The sequence below is a fragment of the Tenrec ecaudatus genome, chromosome 12 (assembly GCF_050624435.1).
Source record: "Tenrec ecaudatus isolate mTenEca1 chromosome 12, mTenEca1.hap1, whole genome shotgun sequence".
In the NCBI taxonomy this organism is placed as follows: Eukaryota; Metazoa; Chordata; class Mammalia; order Afrosoricida; family Tenrecidae; genus Tenrec; species Tenrec ecaudatus.
Genome location: NC_134541.1, coordinates 131906237 through 131919961, shown reverse-complemented (window position 1 = coordinate 131919961; position 13725 = coordinate 131906237). Strand labels below are relative to the sequence as shown.

Genomic DNA, 13725 nt, shown 5'->3' with positions numbered 1-13725 from the left:
CTTCCGTTTTTTGAGTACACAAATATTTCAATATTTTAATACTAGGTACAGCTAGGCAGTGTCTTAACAGCTAATCTTCAGCCCTGCTATAAATATCTCTTCTCTCCACTATAAACTTATGCTCTATAAACACTTTGGGTGCATGATTCTAGGGTGTTTTATCTTTGTCTTCCTCAAGCCCACAGGTCAGTTTAGAGTAAATCAAAAGTAATAACTATTCAATAAAAAAAATAACTGCATGAATGTACTAGAGAAGGCTTATTCCATTCATGATTTCTTAAATTATACTTGGAATTGGGACCAAGCAAATAAAAGGCACAGATGGGAAAAGGGGGCGTGGGAGGTGAGGAAGACCAGTGGCAGAAATTTCATTTATATGTATATCTTTTCAAGTAGACCTTCAAACAAAAATTGTTTTTAATCCACTGATTTCAACTCATAATGACCCTATACAAGTCCTCTATGGACTTCTGAGGCTGTGAGTCTTCACACTAATAGAAAGCCTCATCTTTCTCCTTTGGAGCAGCTGGTGAGTTTGAAGTGTTGACCTTTTGTTCGCAGTCCAACTCATAATCTCCTACACCACCAGGGTTCTAGATCCCTTATCTCCTCGTATCCGTGATAGCTGTCTTGGGCAGCAGGGAAGATCAGATGCACTTAAAATTTTTTCTTTAATCATGGTATAATACTAGCCATTTTGAGGTAACAGAGTCTATATATGTACCAAACACAGTTATCAATATAGCTAAGATCGCATTAAAAATTGTTATTCGAGCCCACTGGTTCTTGCATATCTGAAAATTAAATCAACACTATTTTGGTGTGCTGACTTATGTTCAATGTGCTAGATTCCTGACACATCTGTGGATTTTCTTCTAGTAACTTCAGACGAAGTTCTGGGGTCAAAAGATAGAGCATGTGAAAGAGAAAAAAGGAGTGGCTTGCTTCTAATTGATGCAAATGAGACATCAACGGACAACCAAAAAATCAAATCATAACATGAAATAAAAGGAAACAAGCTCCTGAATGTGAATGTAGGCACTGGGAGCACTGTTACATACAACAACAAAATAAAAGTCTAAGCTTTTTTAAGTAATAGGAGATGAGTCTTTGATCCTGGTGTATATTTTTTATAACATTCTTACATATTTCTTTTCCAGCGCATCAAAACAACCTTGGATCCTGTCAAAAAAGAAATGTGTAATATTAATTTGGACCAGTTACAAAGCTAAAAACAAAATCCCAAGTACATATTCCAATTACCTGTCTGTCTTTGAAGAACATGACATTGACACTATTTCACCTTTCTCATTTAATAGTTTATTTTAAATGCCTGCCATGCTTTAATAGGATAATGAAACTTTATAATAGGCAAACAATTTTGAAATAGGGAAGCAACCACATTGCATTTTCTTTTTGGCTCCCTTAGTATTCTGGACAATGGTATGCACACACTGATCAATCAAATTTTGATCTATAGCCTTCTCTCTTTATACAAGTCCATTTTCTTTTATGAACAAGAGTAAATCAGTTTCTTACTATTAAATAGTCATTGCAAATTACTAAATAATTGTAAAGAGAGGGAAAGAAAGATAATTTTAAGGAAATGGTCCACCCACTAAACGTATTATGGGTTATTTCAGCCACAGTAAAAAACAATGTTCAACTTTTCTGACATTTCAATTACTTACCATTTGATAATATGCAGTGACCCAGGACATTTTTTATCTTCTCGGAGGATTTTTAGATTGAGATCTGCAAGAATCAAAACAAAGTCTCTGATTTCATCTACAGAATAACCATGGGACTGAATTGCCTAGGCTAAAGGTGTACTTTCTCTAATGATTTCTTACATAGCTTGTATCATTCAGCACCCTCTACAAATATTTTGATTCTGCAAATAACTACCTTAGAAACAAACTTCAGATAGATTAATAGATCCAATTTTTATTATGCTTTAGCAGCGCCCTACCCACCTTTGCTGTGTGGTACAGCCTGGTTGATGGCAAAATCATTTGTATCACTTCTGCTTCTGTTAAATTCTAAGCATCATGAAGTAGTACTGAGACCTCCTCCACTGACCAATTTAGAATATGCACCTCAATCTCAGTCATTTCTTTAGTTTTTCTCAGCCTCTCAATAAAAGGAAAAAATAAGATATACTTTTCAATTTCCTTCTAAAACCCAACTATCTTTCTGTACTGAGGGAAGAAGAGGAGTATCATAGTAAAAGAGTGGTTGAGATCACGTCACCATCAGTCAGCGATTCTTATCTGACTTGGCAAGAATGATTTCACTTTGTACACTGTTTGCATCCTCTAACACTGATGTGACCTCTTACTTCAAATGAAGAGTATGAAAATCACTCTGTGTAACATTTAGAGATTCCAGGGCAGAGTGTGCCATAGAGGAATGGAGAGTTCTTACCATGTGCGTTACTTTAAGGACAGACAATAGGAGGGAGATAGTTCCAGCTTAACTATCACACACAGAGGGGAAAAAAACAAAAACCTACAAGGAACAGGAATTACTTCCATGCCTAGGGCAGTGATTAGCACACAGTAAGTGCTTAGTTACCCCAAAGTTATATTTTTCCAATTCTATGTTCCAAACAAGAGTGAAAACCCTCCCCCCTGTCCTCCACATAAATACATTCACTATTACAGACCTAGTAGACCAGAAAGAGGTCAGAGTTGTGTGCAGATAAACTTCCCAGGATTGCAACAGTGCTTTTCTGTGAACAGCACCCATGCAGCTCATTGCTGTCAATGCGCAGAATCAAATGTTCCCGAAGAAAATGAAGGTGTAATAAGAACAGAGAATATCAACATTGAAGCCTGCCCCTCAGTGCTCTTGGAGCCTGGGCTAGTTTCAGACAGGGTAAAATAAATAAATAAATAGATAGATAGATAAATAAATAAATAAATAGATAGATAAATAAATAAATAAAATGAATTTTTAAAAATTTTTTAAAAAGAACAGAGAATATCATTAAATACAGATGAATTTTAAGTAAAGTTGGATTTGGGAAAATAGCAGAAGCTTGTGACTCTTTACTTTCCAAAGGATTGTTCCCATTGAAATGAAAACTCAACCAGAGGTCCTAATTTGCTATCACATACGAACTTTGTAGGCAAATGTGAGAGTCCAGAAAATTGAAGTAATTAAGTAGAAATGGTCTCAAATGCATTCTTTCTTTGAATACAAGGAGAAAGAAATAACGTTTAAAGTAATGTCATCATAAGTTTAAGAGGACACACACACCGAGAGAGAGAGAGGGAGAGAGGGAAAGAGGAAGTAGAAGAGCTAGCAATGGAGAGAACAGAGCCGACTGGAATAAAAAAAGTCTAACTATCCCTGCTAATCTATATATATATGGCATGAGTATAGATTTCCCTCCAGCATATTTATATATGTTGATAGGGAGGAGAGTTCTTTGTTTTTTCTTTTTTTTAAGCTGGCAGCACTGACTTTCCTCAGTGCTAAAACCTGCCTCAAAAAACAAATTCCTTTGAAGCACAAAAACATGCAAATCTATGATATCCAAATAGCTATTGATCTGGCTGCTGTTTTGTAGGTATAGTTTAGGATTAACTGCATTTATTCATATAGATTTCTTTTTCCTTTTTCTGTTTTTTAGTATCTGGCCAGGAACTAATGGTTCCTATTAGTGAAACCACAAAACATCAATAGTGAATGAATACACTGGTCTTGAAGAACAGGCCTGTAACTGGTAATCAGCACACTCAGTGAGAGGTGAAAGGCTTCCTCCTGCCAAACAGAGTGAATGTAATCGTTCGGTTAAACTTACCCTCTAAATGGCGTTCTCCATAAGAACTCTCTGGAAATAGGCCCCTTATATATGTTATACAGGAAACAGAAGTAGCAAAAAGTTTCTTCACCATTATCAAAGACTCATGCTCATTAGTGATTTGGGATGGAAAAATTGTTTGCTGCAAAACAAGAGACAAAGGAAAAAGCAATCGGCATTCTTTAATACATCCAGCCCATCAAATCAGATTTCAAGTCAGTTAGCTTTTTAGGTATCAAGAGGAAATGGAGCATTGAATGATGTATTAAATCAAATCTCCACAGGCAAGGCAGATAAAAGGTGGAGGCAACTGTCTAAGTAATTCAGATCTACTGCACTTTGACAACATTGCATGGATTTCAGTCAGAACTAGAGTTTTACTATGATTTATAATAGTAAATTTCCCTCTCACACACTCCTCAGACCCAACTCCAATCTGTTTTTCACCTGCTCCCTGTCCTGCTCTCTCCAAAGTCACCAAGCACACACTAATTGCCAGAGTTACTGATGTTTTCTCAGTCCTTTTTAAAACTTTGCAGTGTTTGGCACTGTTGCTCATGCACCCTGAAAACATCTTCTTCCTTAGTTAGCATGACAGTATTTTCTTTTGGTTTTCCACCTATCCCTCTGCAGGGAAAAGGCTTTGGCAAGACGGAATACGGTTATGTTCTTGTTTGCTGTTCATTCACTTCTGCTTGACAAGTCACTTTCATGCAACACTTGGCTGGTGTGGCCTTGGAGGATCAGGGCCCTGGCCCCAAGCTGCCTTTGTTTGGCTGAGCTCTAAAAGTACCTGCCTTCCGATGGGAGGACGAGGAGCACACAGAGACTAAGCCTGTACCCAAAGCCTATGCCAGACAACTAACAAGACAGCCAGGAGTCTGAGGACAGCGCTGAAAAGGGAGAGTTATCCAATGGGGCAGGGGGTTGAACCCTGGGTTGGCCAGCAACCTCTATGTGAGGAAATCTAGCCTGAATGCATCTACCAGGGGATCTCCCAGATTCATGTGGTCTGCTGTCTGAGTATGGTGATGCTCCCCAAACCCCAAGGTGCACAACATGGTTGGGGGAAAGTGCCACCCAAGTAGATACAAAGCTGGGTGTAAGAGCACTGCAAGAGGACATGAAGTTTGACAGGGGTGGGTGGTGTGTATTGCCACAATAGATGTTCTAAAGTAGGTTGAGTGAACAGCTAGGTCTTCAGAAACGGAGGTAGTGGAGGAAGCCGCTTGGGAGGTGGATTATGGGAGAAGAAACGCAGCCATTTCAACTTTCACCACCTCCCCATCCATGAACTGGATGCTGGGGGTCAGCTTTGTCCAGTCCATCCCTGTTGCGCAGGCCCTGAGGGCAGTGAGAGTGAACTGAGGGGAAGGAGAGTGAGCACTGGGAGGAGGCAACTAGACCAGGTATTTGGGGGAGCCACCTGCCTGTCCTCTTCACTTTCCCATCTCTCCTTGCCTGAGGAGCAACACTGTTGGCATCTGTACCCAAAGTCAGCAAAAAATAACATAATGCCACCATGGTGGGGCTCAATTTCTTCACTGCAAAAATAAAAACAGAGGACTTACAGGTGAACCTACACTCTGGATATAATTGCACGCAGCTCACAACTCAGAGCAGCCATAGTCAGTGCTGCTGGGAAAGCTAAGCAGGAGGTATGAACCATGGGAAGGGAGCGGGGAAAGGGTTGAAGAAACCCTACTGGATGGCTGCCCTGATGCCCCTAAAAGGAGTTCACGAGCAGGTCGCTGGGACAAGAGTAAGCAAGATAAACAACCAGCTACAATCTGGATAACCTTGAAAGAAGTTGAAGCCAGAGCCAAACACTGCCCTTGCCATCCTACTGCCTCCCACCCCTGTGAGGTAGTACTCTCTTGCCTCTGCAGGGACCCTTTTGAGACCCTAGAGACTAGAGGTGGGGGCAACAGTCACGTGTAAATCAGAGTGCTGCAGGTGGGACAGCAAGCCCCATGCAAAAGACAAAGACAAATAAGGAATATACCGGTTCTGGTTGATCAGGGTATCTTTGGAAACCCTGAGCAGTTCCAGGCCATTCCCTTGGCAGAATACATTCTAGGGATGGAGTCTATGTGGGAAAATTCCAACTGCAGGTTAAGTAATGACAGGTAGTCCTGCATTCAACACCCCTGATAGAAACCTTCAGAAATCTGGGCATACATATACTATGTTAGTTCTGGATAATGAATTCTCTTTTTTTAAACGTTTTATCAGGGGCTCATACAACTCTTATCACAATCCACACATACATCAATTGTGTAAAGCACATCTGTACATTCATTGCCCTCATATTTTCAAAGCATTTGAAATTCTGTAGCAACCCTCTTTCTCTGTCTGCTCAGAACCAGCTGGCCCTCACCTGGGTGGGGCAGCAGTGGACATTCTTGGTGCTATCCAGCCCCACAATCTACCACAGTGTGGTTGCTCAGGACTTGATTCTGTTGCTTTGTTCCTCTGCTGTCTGTTGGTTTCATTACCTTGATGACATCATGTACACGGCTCACGATGTTTCCTGCCTTTGTGTTGTGAAGCCGCTCTAATCACCCACCTACAGGGAAGCGCCCCTCAAAAGGTGCAGGACTGAGAGCATTAAAAAACTTCCTAGGGGTCCTCTGGTCAGGTGAGAGCAGTGTGTTGCCTGAAACCACAGTCAACAAAGTATAAGCTCACTTAACCCCTGGGATGCCAAAAAGAAGGTCAGGCCTTTGTGAGTCTTTGGGCGTGTGGGAGGACATTTAAACCCACTTCGCTCAGCACTTGAGACCACTCTATCAACTGATAGCAAAGAGTGTCCATTGAGACTGGCACAGAACCCAAACTGAGATCAACAGTCTGGTTGTAAATACATTGAATCTGAGTCAGAAAGATGCTTTCTCTCTGCCCTGACTCTCCTTCAGCTTCAATCTTTCCTTACATCTGCTACCCCTTAATTAATATCCCTAAGACCAGAATTATACTCACTCTCTTGACCAAATCCTTTGACTGTCCATTGACTACAGATTAAAGTATAAATTCCTTTACCTATCTTTTAAGATTCATATTATTAAAAAAATTTAAAGATTCTTATTTATTTGTCCCACAATTCCTTTCCAATTTTATTTGTATTATCTGTCCACCATGAGGCCTGGACTCCAGTGAAGATAGATTCTTCACTGTTCTCTGAATGCGCATGCTCATTTCTTACTCTGAATCAAGGTGCATGCTATGTTTACCTCATGGAATGTTTTCTCTCCTCTATCCAAATTCTTTGCAGGAGCCCTGGTGGCTACTGGGTTATAACATTGAGCTGCGAACAGCAAGGTCAGCAGTTCAAACCCACCATGTGCTCTGTGGGAACCCGTAGTCAAGAGAGAAAAAATGAAATGTTCTGCTCCTGTAAAGGTTTACTCTCACTCACTCACTCTCTCACTCTCACTAACTTACTCACCCTCCCACTAACTCCCTAACTTACTCAATAACTCACACTCGCACTCTCTCACTCAATCACTCACTCTCTCACGCACTCTCACTAACTCACTCACCCTCCCACTAACTCCCTAACTCACTCTCTCACTCAATCAAAAAAAAAAAAGATCCACAAAGGCAACTCTCCTCCTTGTAACATGGTTACTATGTGTCAGACTCCACTCTCTGACAGTACTTTTTGAGAGTTTTATCCAGGTTCTTTTGATTATTCAGGGTTTACCTTAAATCCATCTAATTACATATTAAAAGTATATATGTACATATAATGTATATATGTATTGGTATATTATATATAAAATGTATGATTGATTAGAGTGTTCCCGATCTGCCTAAAGATTGAACTAAAAAACTTGTAAAAAGCGAACAAAAACTAACATTAAGAAAAGTTAAGTATAGTTTCCCAGACTGTTTAGAAAGAAATTTATGAAGTTCAATTTTTAGAACGCAAGGAGACCGATGCTAAAATATTTCCTTTAGGTCTTCTCTAATGTAAAACACAATGAATTTGAGTTAGAAAGAACCCTGCATGAGGTTTACACTCTCTCTTCCCCTGCTCGAAATTCCTGTTACCTGTGTTACTTTACTGTTTTCCACTATACGTAAGTCATATAAATAATATACTGCTTCATATATTGCTTTAACTCCTATCAATCTTATTTCCTAAAGCAGGTTAAAAACTTATACAGGAAGATCATGACCTTTCCATTCTCTCAGAGACTAGCACAATACATTATGCATACTCCCTCCCAAAGAGTATATATGCATATATATAATGCATACATAAACTACATATATACCTAAATACATACATACATACAAGGGGATACAAAAAAACGGAAAAAGGTTCTGCTGGGCAGAACTTTCATAGTTCACCCTTTTCCTCATTAGGCAAGTATCCAGCAGCTTGTTCAGTTAGTGCACCCATTGCCTAAGAAGGTTCTAAGGTCACAGTGAATTTTTTCATAAAGGCAGTTTAGCATGAAACTCATTATTTTTGTGATGGCTGGTTTAAGAGAAGAGCATGTGGCTGTGAAATTTTTTTTCCTGCTCAGGAAAAATGCCACAGAAACTGTTGTGATGTTGAACACAGCTTGCTTACAAGGACAGCACTATGGGGAAAGCTCAAGGGTACAAGTGATTTTCTCATTTCAAAAAAGGTGAAATGTTGATTGATGACAAACCTCATTCTGGGCATCTGTCAGCTTCCCAGACAGACAAAAATGTCGACTCTTAGTGCATTTGGAGTTTGTTTCACCAGGTCAAGCTTTTTATTTAGAGGTTCTGGAAAGATTGCTTAACAGTGTGAGACAAAAAAAGGCCTGATTTGTGGCAGTCAGAGGACTGGTTTTGCCACCACGACAATGCACCTGCTCACACAGCCAACTCAGTGCCAGTTTTTGGCAAAAAAAAACAGCATGCCTCTCTTGCCCCATGCACCTTACTCACTTGAACTTACTCTGTGTGCCTTCTTTTTATTTCCGCAAATGCAGAGGAGGGGACATAAAAGGACAGCAATTTGATGAGAAGGGAAAAAACAAACAAACGAGGGAGGTACTGTCAGGCATCCAAACAAATAAGTTTTTAAAATGTTTTCAAGAATGGAATTGCAGATTTGACAAAAAAAATATTAAGTGTAATGGAGAGAACTTTGAAGATGATAAGGTTGTTTTGTAAAAAATTTAAATACATAACTTTGGTGGTGAAAATTCCGGGGTTTGGTTTCTTGTTATTTTGTAGTAATCTATCCTAATTTTATGAACATCCTCAATCTATTATACACTTAAATCTAGATAGACTCTCTCAGAATATTAAGCTCCAATTAACTGATGAAACTTCTGTTGTACACACAGATTAAAATCACTATTATTAACTAATTCATTGAATAATCATCCATTTTTGTTAATTATTAACAAATACCTTTTTTAATTTGGTGGGATGATGGAGCTGAGCAGTGGCCATTATAGGAATGTATCAGGATTTTTTTTTAACAATTTCAACCTATAAAAAATAAAAAATTGGTTAGAGACCTTGTCTAACTTAGTGTTTCCAATCTTCCCAAAGATTGAACTAAAAACTGGTAAAAATAAAGAAACAAAAATTAACATCAAGGACAGTTAAGTATCTTTTCCCAGACTATGTAGAGAGAAATTTACAAAGCCCAATTTTTATAAAACAAAGGAAGACTGATTATTAAATATTTATTTTAGGTCCCATCTAATCTGTAAAATGAATTTGAGTTAGAAAAATGATAATTATAAATTTTCCAAAACAGAACAATATAATTAGAATTTGTTTTTATTTTTAATTTTTTTCTTCTATTTTTACATTTTATTAGGAATTCATACAACTCTTATCACAATCCATACATATACATACATCAATTGTATAAAGCACATCCATACATTCCCTGCCCCAATCATTCTCAAAGCATTTGCTCTCCACTTAAGCCCTTTGCATCAGGACCTCTTTTTTTTCCCCTCCCTCCCCGCTCCCCCCTCCCTCATGTGCCCTTGGTAATTTATACATCGTTATTTTGTCATATCTTGCCCTATCCGGAGTCTCCCTTCTCCCCCCTTCTCTGCCGTCCCTCCCCCAGGGAGGAGGTCACATGTGGATCCTTGTAATCAGTTCCCCCTTTCCAACCCACTCACCCTCCACTCTCCCAGCATCGCCCCTCACACACTTGGTCCTGAAGGTATCATCCACCCTGGATTCCCTGTGCCTCCAGCCCTCATACGTACCAGTGTACAACCTCTGCCCTATCCAGCCCTGCAAGGTAGAATTCGGATTATGGTAATTGGGGGGAGGAAGCATCCAGGATCTGGGGGAAAGCTGTGTTCTTCATCGGTACTACCTTGCACTCTAATTAACCCATCTCCTCTCCTAAACCCCTCTATGAGGGGAATCTCCATTGGCCGACACTTGGGCCTTGGGTCTCCACTCTGCACTTCCCCCTTCATTCAATATGGTATATATATGTAGATGTCAATATGGTAGATATATATAGATATACATATACATACACACATATAAATATGCATTGTTATCTCCACTATGAATTTTCTGTAAATTTGAAATAGATCTCTGGATTAATTTTTCCATCCACTCAACAAAAATTAAAATATAATTCACTTGTTCACAAATACATTTGAATTAGAGAAGTAAATTGTAAGTCACTTAAAGATTCAACAATGTGTCTTACTCCTTGTTATTCTATCAGAGTAATGGTGTTCTACAGACAGCAGGTACTTAGAAGAACTTCTGGAACTAATTCCCTGTATAATTTCTTTATAAAATCAAGATAAAAGTTAATGCTTAACACACCAGCCTGTGCGATCATCAGGTGTCAATAGGATCAGGTATCAGGCGTCTAAGACCCAGAAAAAAAAAATCATCATTGTGAATGAGGCGGAGGGGGAGTGGAGACCCAAAGCCCATCTGTAGACAATTGGACCTCCCCTTACAGAAGGGTCACAGAAAGAGAAAAGCTAGTCAGGGTGCAATATAGCGCCAACGAAACATACAACTCTCTTCTAGTTCTTTAATGCTTCCTCCCCTCCTCTATTATGACCCCAATTCTACCTTACAAATCTGGCTAGACAGGAGGATATGCACTAGTACAGATAAGAGCTGGAAACATAGGGAATCCAGGACAGATAAACCCCTCAGGACCAATAATGAGAGTAGCGATACCGGGATGGTAGCAGGAAGGTAGGGGGCGAAAGGGGAAACCAATCACAATGATCGACATATAACACCCCCACTCCAGGGGGACAAACAACAAAAAAGTGGGTAAAGGGAGATAGCAATGTAAGATATAAAAATAATAAGAATTTATCATTTATCAAGGGTTTATGAGAAAGGGAAAAAATGAGCTGATACCAAGGGCTCAAGTAAAAATATTTTGAAAATAATGATGGCACCATATGTACAAAACTGCTTGACACAATGGATGGATGGATGTGAAAAGAGCTGTAAGAGCCCCCAATAAAATGATTCTTTAAAAAAAAAGTTAAAACAACATGCATGTTTTGTTACTCTATTGCTTCACTAACATAAAAATAACTTTCTGTTTTTCTTTTCAAAGGCTTTAATTTAAATTGGAATTTCATTTCAAGATCTTATAAAGTTCTAACAGAAATACTGTAAAATAGTGCATTTAAATAAATGTCACTCTGGATCACGTATGGCCTACTTTCCTGTGTTCATGCAAGATTAGGGAAGATTTTGCAAATTTAAAAAGGACAGAATTTTATTTCTCACAAATTATTTTTTAATCATATTATTGGGGGCTCCTACAACTCTTATCACAATCCATACATACATCCATTGTGTCAAGCACATTTGTACATTTGTTGCCATCATCATTCTCAAAACATTTGCTTTATACTTGAGCCCTTGGTATCAGCTCCTCATTTTTCCCCTTCCTCCCCCCTCCCTCATGAACCCTTGATAATGTATACATTATTATTGTTTTGTCATATCTTATACTGCCCGACGTCTCTGTTCACCCACACAAATTAATTCTTTAGAAAAACACTAGGGGGCAGTCTTTTATAACATTTTATAAACCCATTGCTAATTTCCAACTGTAAGGCTTCCCAGGCTTCATAAATCTTTAAGAAAGCTTGTGGAACCGCTGGTGGGTTCAAACTGATAACCTTGAAGTTAGTCCAGCACTCACCCTACATTGCAAACATATAATATGTCATACTAGACTGAAAATCACCTAATAATTATTTGGTAACTACAGAATCTAAATATCTTTTTTTGAGTATAATTTTCACTTCTGAACATAACTTTTGAATATAACTCGGCACATCTAATTGTCTCCCTGAAAATTTCATGAAATAAAATTGAGTGGGCGATAACTTAAATTTTCACTGTATTCCTAGACCAGTGAAGAATGGTAAACTACCTTGTGCTGAGATCGTTATTAGTCTTAGAGAGGAATAATGATTTTAAATAGCTATCCATATTAATATTTCCTTCATTTCTCTATGATCATAAGACATTCTAATGACTTTTCTAGAGAATCAAGTCCTGAAAAACACATCTGGCAGTTAGAACACAATGTATTACAATTGTTAGGTACCACGGATTAGGTTTTGAATCATAGAGACCTTATGTATAATAAAACAAAATGTTCCCCATTCCTTTGCCAACCTCACAATCATTCCTATGTTTGAACCCAATTTTCCAACCACTGTGAACTCTATTTTGCGAGGGTTTTTCTTTTTTTTTGCTGACCTTAACCATTGTGCAACCAGGCTTCTAATATATTGTTATTAATACATCCATATTGGTTTATGTATGCTCTGGACTTAAATTTTAGTAACACTGAAACTATGAGACATCCAAGACTGATTTTGAGCAAGGATGAATGCTAATCACTATCAACATTTGGTTAATACCTGTTATTGTTTTTAAGTGCCTTCGAGTTAATTCCAACTCATAGTGACTCTATGTACAACAGAGCGAAAGACTGCCCAATCCTGCTCCATCTTCACGATTATTATGTGAGACCACTGCTGCAGTCACTGAGTCAAGATGTCTTATTTACGGTCTTCCTCTTTTTCAGTGTGGAGCCCTAGTAGTGTGTTGGTTAAGCATTGGGTTGTGATCCGCATGATGGGCAGATCAAAACCCAGAAAATCCACAAGAGAAAGACTGGGCATTCTATTCTGGTAAGCAGTTAGTCTCAGAAACCCACAGGGGCTAACTGTAAGTCAGCATTGACTCCAGGGCAGTGAGAGAGTGAGTCTTTTCAGTGACTCCACCAAGCATGATCCACCCATTGGTCTCTCCTGATAACATCCCTGAGACAAAATACATGAGACAAAGCTTTGCTGTACTCACTTCTAAGGAGCATTCTGGCTGTACTTCTACAAAAGCAGAATAGTTTGTTCTTCTAACATTCCGTGGTACTTTCAATATTTTTCACCAGCATCCTAATCCAAATGCACCATTCTTCTCCCAAAAAACTGACTCCCATGGACTTGATTCTGACTCATATCGACCTTATAGAACAGGGCAGAACTTCCCCTGTGGGTTTCCAAAACTGTAACTATATGAATAGAAAGTCTCCTTGTTCTCCCACAGAGAGACTGGTGGTTTCAAATTGCTGACCTTGTGGTTAGCAGTCCAATCCATCACCATTACGCTGCCAGTCTTCCTCATTGATTGCCCAGTGTTTGAAACCATAAGAGGTCATTGAAAATATCTTGGTGTGTGTCGCTGAAGACAAATGGGCGCATAAGCAAATGTGCCAAAGAAAGCTGATGGTGCCCGGCTATCAAGATATAGCATCTGGGGTCTTAAAGGCTTGAAAGGTGAACAAGCGGCCATCTAGCTCAGAAGCAACAAAGCCCACATGGAAGAAGCACACCAGCCTGTGCGATCATGAGGTGTCAAAGCAATCAGGTACC

The 13725-nt window shown here is 39.1% G+C and overlaps 1 protein-coding gene across 3 annotated transcripts in view; it reads right to left on the bottom strand.

Annotated features, from left to right (window-relative positions):
• HORMAD2 (HORMA domain containing 2) overlaps positions 1–13725 on the bottom strand; it is a 63931-nt gene that overhangs the window by 48753 nt on the left and 1453 nt on the right. For all 3 annotated transcript variants that reach the window (XM_075564996.1, XM_075564997.1, XM_075564994.1), the window contains exons 2-5: positions 9215–9295; positions 3812–3953; positions 1692–1755; positions 1146–1182 (exon numbers count right to left, since the gene is read on the bottom strand). In XM_075564996.1, the coding sequence (XP_075421111.1) occupies positions 1146–1182; positions 1692–1755; positions 3812–3953; positions 9215–9256 (285 nt within the window). In that variant the 5' untranslated portion in view covers positions 9257–9295. The remainder of the gene's footprint in view (positions 1–1145; positions 1183–1691; positions 1756–3811; positions 3954–9214; positions 9296–13725) is intronic.